General features: G+C 52.8%; 1 protein-coding gene across 3 annotated transcripts in view; it reads right to left on the bottom strand.

Annotated features, from left to right (window-relative positions):
* Window positions 1–674: 674 nt before the first annotated feature.
* MROH2B (maestro heat like repeat family member 2B) overlaps window positions 675–6,000 on the bottom strand; it is a 56,610-nt gene continuing 51,284 nt past the window's right edge. For all 3 annotated transcript variants that reach the window (XM_077324043.1, XM_077324044.1, XM_077324046.1), the window contains 3 exons: window positions 5,275–5,377; window positions 1,980–2,045; window positions 675–976 (listed from right to left, as the gene is read on the bottom strand). In XM_077324043.1, coding sequence (XP_077180158.1) covers window positions 777–976; window positions 1,980–2,045; window positions 5,275–5,377 — 369 coding nt within the window. In that variant the 3' untranslated portion in view covers window positions 675–776. The remainder of the gene's footprint in view (window positions 977–1,979; window positions 2,046–5,274; window positions 5,378–6,000) is intronic.

The following is a 6,000-nucleotide window of genomic DNA, read 5'->3' as shown; positions in this document are numbered from 1 at the left end:
GAGAAGTTTAGGCTTTTGGATCTTCTGTTGAGAAAAGTTAGGGCTTCCCCTTTAAGCCTGGAAACCAGGAACTGACGCCCTGGCCAATCAGGGCTTCTCCCCCACCGAGTTCAGCCCCAAATTTGAAACAGGCAGAGCTCCGCGTGCTTTCTCTTGCTGTCTCAATCCGATCCTTCAAATATTGAGGGTTATATTCATTCTAGGATATTGCAGGATAAAGGTAGGGTCACTCCAGATCAATCATGCTTGTTGCAGAGGGAAAATTTAAATTGGACAAAATCAAAAATCGCATTCAGTGGAGTTGGCAGGGACTGAATCGACCTGGGATTGGAATAAAAGCTCCGTGCAGGTAAAGCCCAGAGGGGCAGTTCTTCATTTACTTGACAGGCCAGCTAGAATACCATTTTACAACAAAGATCTGGGCCTTCCCCCTCACCGTGACTCTTACCTCCTATTTGACATCTATGCTAGCGACCAATAAAAGCAATTAATTGCCGATGCTGACAGCTGTTTTTAATTTGCTGCTCTTAAAGTTTTGTCTGTTATTAATGTGATTTTGTTTTGCTGTCAAGGAAAATTCAAACTGTTGTCTACCACCCTGAGATGGTGAGTCTGAGAGTGTAAATACACACACACACTGACACCGACACACGGACACACACACACAAAATCTCCATATTCCTTCTGTAAACAGTTGCCGGCCACCAAGTGGGGCCGGTAGATCTTGCAGAATTACAACTGACAAGCTTCGTTGTGATGAGGACATAAGAGAAAGGTCACTCACGCAGCTCTTGCTGGACCGACGGAGCTTCTGTTGCAGTCCCAGGTAGAGACTTGCATGTTGGGGTGAGTTCTTGTCTTGCACCTTCCCCTCTTGTGTCCCCTCTCTCCCCCCACTTCTGTGTGATGTAGGCGGCCACATCCACTGCTGCCTGTTGGACTCTGGGGCTCGGGTCTTCCTGGAGCACTTTAAGAGCTGAAATTTCAGAGGGAGCAGGTCTCCATGAGCTGCTTTTCCTAGAAGGGTTTTTATTTATTTATTTAATTATTTATTTGGATTTTTATACCGCCCTTCCCTACGGCTCTGGCCGGTTTACATAGAACGTTGTACAAAATCACATAGAGCATGATAACAATCTGTCAGGTGACAATCATAACACAACATGGCGTGAACAACAACACTGACATATCCCTGGGGAGATCAAATTGTTCAGTCATGGAAGGAGAGGGGAGGGGGGGGACCAGCAGATGGGGAGGGGGGGGACCAGCAGATGCTGGGAGTCGGTCGGCCTCAAGCAAATGCCTGGTGGAGGAGCTCCTTTTTTGCAGGCCCTGTGGAACTGTTTAAGCTCCGTCAGGGCCCTGATCTCGTTCCACCAGGTGGGGGCCAGGACCGAGAAGGCTCTGGCCCTTGTTGAAGTCCGGCGTGCTTCTTTGGGACCAAACTGTGGCTCTTCAGATGTCCATGGAGTACGGTTACCATGAGCCATACTGGCAGGGTCTGATAGTAATTGCAGTTCACGGACATCTGGAGAGCTACAGTTCTATACCTCTGTTTGGCCCTGCAGGTGAACCTGCTGAGGACACCTGGATTTTGGCCCCTGTGTGACATAGAGTGAAGAACCTGATGGGCCACTGGCCTGACCCAACATGGCTTCGCTTATGTTCTTATGTCTGGGGCAGTGATGCTCTGTCTTCTTGGTGCTTGGGGGGCAAGAGTGGGGGGGGGCTTCTGGAATTCTGGCCGCACTGGTGGACGTCCTGATGGACCCTGTGGTTTGACCCCTGTGTGACACAGAGTGTTGGACCGGAGGGGCCATTGGCCTGATCCAACAGGTCTTCTCTTATGTTCTTATTGCCTCTTATTTAGATCACACAGCGGGGGAATAGAAGGGGAGAACGGACGGGTTTGTTGGGACCCAGGAGTACACGGACGCTTCACCGTAAATGCATCGAGATGCTGTTGTGAGTTAACTTACAGTCCAGCAGTTGTAGTTGAAAAGAGTTCTCTAGGCCTGGGAGGTCCATGCTTTCCAGAATGACTCCTGGCAGAATGCAAAATAGCAAAATGGAAGGTCAGGTCGCTGGGGACTTGGTCTGTTTATGGAGAAGAACTGGATTCTATACCCCGCTTTTTACTATCTGAAGGGGTCTCAAAGCAGCTTCCAATTGGCTTCCCTTCCTCTCCCAACAACAGACACTCTGTGAGGGAGGTGAGGCTGAGAGAGCTCTGGGAGAAATACTCTGCAAGAACAGCTCTATTAAGAAGGTGGCTGGCCCAAGGTCACCCAGCTGGCTGCATGTGAAGGAGTGGGAATCAAACCTGGCTCTCCAGATTTATTTATTTATTGCATTTCTGTACCACCCTCCCCGAAGGCTCAGGACGGTTTACAGGAAACAACAAAATAGTACAGGTAACATCATTCAAGTAACACTAAGGTGGTAACAATAACATTTACATAATAACAATAACAATAAATTATTATTAATATAATTTTGTTGTTAATTTTATTGTTAAAGTATTAGATTAGAGGCCATCACTCTTAACCACAGCACCATGCTGGCTCCCAGTGTGAAAACCTCAGAGGAACTGCTTGGCCACCGTGTGAGACAGGAGGCTGGATTGGATGGACCCCTGGTCTGACCCAGCAGGGCTCTCCTGATGTCCTTAGGAAGGCCTCAGCCTCTCTGCCCTGTTGCTGGCCCTCCAGAGGAACTGGCTGGCCCCTGTGTGAGACAGGAGGCTGGACTGGATGGACCCCTGGTCTGACCCAGCAGGGCTCTCCTAATGTCCTTAGGAAGGCCTCAGCCTCTCTGCCCTGTTGCTGGCCCTCCAGAGGAACTGGCTGGCCCCTGTGTGAGACAGGAGGATGGACTGGATGGACCCCTGGTCTGACCCAGCAGGGCTCTCCTGATGTCCTTAGGAAGGTCCCGGCCTCTCTGCCCTGTTGCTGGCCCTCCAGAGGAACTGGCTGGCCCCTGTGTGAGACAGGAGGCTGGACTGGATGGACCCCTGGTCTGACCCAGCAGGGCTCTCCTGATGTCCTTAGGAAGGCCTCGGCCTCTCTGCCCTGTTGCTGGCCCTCCAGAGGAACTGGCTGGCCCCTGTGTGAGACAGGAGGCTGGACTGGATGGACCCCTGGTCTGACCCAGCAGGGCTCTCCTGATGTCCTTAGGAAGGCCCCGGCCTCTCTGCCCTTTTGCTGGCCCTCCAGAGGAACTGGCTGGCCCCTGTGTGAGAGGAGGCTGGACTGGATGGACCCCTGGTCTGACCCAGCAGGGCTCTCCTGATGCTCTTAGGAAGGCCTCGGCCTCTCTGCCCTGTTGCTGGCCCTCCAGAGGAACTGGCTGGCCCCTGTGTGAGACAGGAGGCTGGACTGGATGGACCCCTGGTCTGACCCAGCAGGGCTCTCCTGATGTCCTTAGGAAGCCCTCGGCCTCTCTGCCCTGTTGCTGGCCCTCCAGAGGAACTGGCTGGCCCCTGTGTGAGACAGGAGGCTGGACTGGATGGACCCCTGGTCTGACCCAGCAGGGCTCTCCTGATGTCCTTAGGAAGGCCTCGGCCTGTCTGCCCTGTTGCTGGCCCTCCAGAGGAACTGGCTGGCCCCTGTGTGAGACAGGAGGCTGGACTGGATGGACCCCTGGTCTGACCCAGCAGGGCTCTCCTGATGTCCTTAGGAAGGCCTCGGCCTCTCTGCCCTGTTGCTGGCCCTCCAGAGGAACTGGCTGGCCCCTGTGTGAGACAGGAGGCTGGACTGGATGGACCCCTGGTCTGACCCAGCAGGGCTCTCCTGATGTCCTTAGGAAGGCCTCGGCCTCTCTGCCCTGTTGCTGGCCCTCCAGAGGAACTGGCTGGCCCCTGTGTGAGACAGGAGGCTGGACTGGATAGACCCCTGGTCTGACCCAGCAGGGCTCTCCTGATGTCCTTAGGAAGGCCTCGGCCTCTCTGCCCTGTTGTTTGCCCTCCAGGGGAACTGGCTGGCCCCTGTGTGAGACAGGAGGCTGGACTGGATGGACCCCTGGTCTGACCCAGCAGGGCTCTCCTGATGTCCTTAGGAAGGCCTCGGCCTCTCTGCCCTGTTGCTGGCCCTCCAGAGGAACTGGCTGGCCCCTGTGTGAGACAGGAGGCTGGACTAGAGGGACCCCTGGTCTGACCCAGTAGGGCCCTTCCGATGTTCTGTGGGAACCTTTGGAGACCTGACACAGGGGGAAGGATGCAACCACAAAATGGCAGCCAAAGAAGGCAGAGCCAATCCCCTCCCCAGTAAGTCCAAGTGCCGGGGAAAATAAGGTAATTGAAATGGTAAGTGAATTTCCTGCAGGCCAGGACATTTTTGATAGGTGGGGGGAATCACTTGGGCATGGAATTGGGGTCACGCTGGGTAGGCAGATAGTTGTGAATATCCTGCATCTAAAGGGAGTTGCACAAGATGACCCAGGAGGTCCCTTCCAGCTCTATGATTCTATGATTCTAAATTCCATCTGAACTTCCGGAAGAAGTTCCTGATAGTCAGAGTGGTTCCTCAGTGGAACAGGCTTCCTCGGGAGGTGGTGGGTTCTCCATCTTTGGAGATTTTTAAGCAGAAGCTAGATAGCCATCTGACGGAGAGGCTGATTCTGTGAAGGTTTAAGGGGGTGGCAGGTGACAGTGGATGGGCGAGAGGGTTGGGAGTGTCCTGCATAGTGCAGGGGGTTGGACTAGATGACCCAGGAGGTCCCTTCCAACTCTGTGATTCTAAGATTCTAAAATAATAAACTTGGAAAGAGAGATGAGACAGAGAATAGAACCAACATTTGGGAGAGCGCTGACACTAAGACAATGTTATTTAAGCTGGAACAACCAATCGGATCCCCAAGGGCCATTCAGCAGTGTCTCCCCCCCACTTTCTGCCAACACCTGATGGGCACCAGATAAGGTGTAGTTATCCCCCAGGGGCCCAAGGGCACCCTGTTGAGGTCCCCAGATCTTAAAGAACCATAATTGCTCCTGAATCCCTTGTGACCAGCTGCTCTTTCCCATCGCAACCCCGCAAGCAAGAGGTGGCCTAAGGAGGTGGTGAGCTCCCCCTCACTGCCCGTCTTCAAGCAAAGGTTGGATACACACTTTTCTTGGATGCTTTAGGATGCTTTGGGCTGATCCTGCGTTGAGCAGGGGGTTGGACTAGATGGCCTGTATGGCCCCTTCCAACTCTATGATTCTGTGATTCTATGATTCTATGGCCTGTATGGCCCCTTCCAACTCTATGATTCTGTGATTCTATGATTCTCTCCCACCTGACAGGTCCAGGGCTACCGTCCGGGTCTCTTCCCAGCTGCTTGTGAAATACGCTGCCGTGTTTTGCAAGATCTCCCCCCTCATCTCTGGGTTGGTCTTGACCTGCAAGAGGCACACGTAAAATAGTCATAAGATGGTGGGCCAAAGATTGAGATAGGTAGATGCTAGATAGGTAGGTGGACAGAGAGACACACAGACGGACACATGATAGGTAGGTAGGTAGATAAGTAGGTAGATAGATGATAGATGCTAGGTAGGTAGATAGACACACAGACAGACACAGGTAGGTAGATAGATAGGTAGGTAGGTAGATAGGTAGATGATAAGATAGATGATTGATAGATGCTGGGTAGATGCTACATAGGCAGGTAGACAGACACACAGACAGACACATGATAGGTAGGTATAAAAAAGGTAAAGGTATCCCCTGTGCAAGCACTGGGTCAGGTCTGACACTTGGGGTGACGCCCTCTAGCATTTTCATGGCAGACTCAATACGGGGTGGTTTGCCAGTGCCTTCCCCAGTCATGACCATTTACCCCCCAGCAAGCTGGGTACTCATTTTACCGACCTCGGAAGGATGGAAGGCTGAGTCAACCCTGAGCCGGCTGTTGGGATCGAACTCCCAGCCTCATGGGCAGAGCTTTCAGATTGCATGGGTTGGACTAGATGGCCTCTTGGACCCTTCCAGCTCTAGGATTCGATGATTCTAATCCTGTTCAGCG

This window comes from Paroedura picta, chromosome 2 (genome assembly GCF_049243985.1).
Source record: "Paroedura picta isolate Pp20150507F chromosome 2, Ppicta_v3.0, whole genome shotgun sequence".
NCBI lineage: Eukaryota > Metazoa > Chordata > Lepidosauria > Squamata > Gekkonidae > Paroedura > Paroedura picta.
The sequence above is the reverse complement of the archived record's forward strand: the minus strand, read 5'-3'. Positions and strand labels throughout refer to the sequence as shown.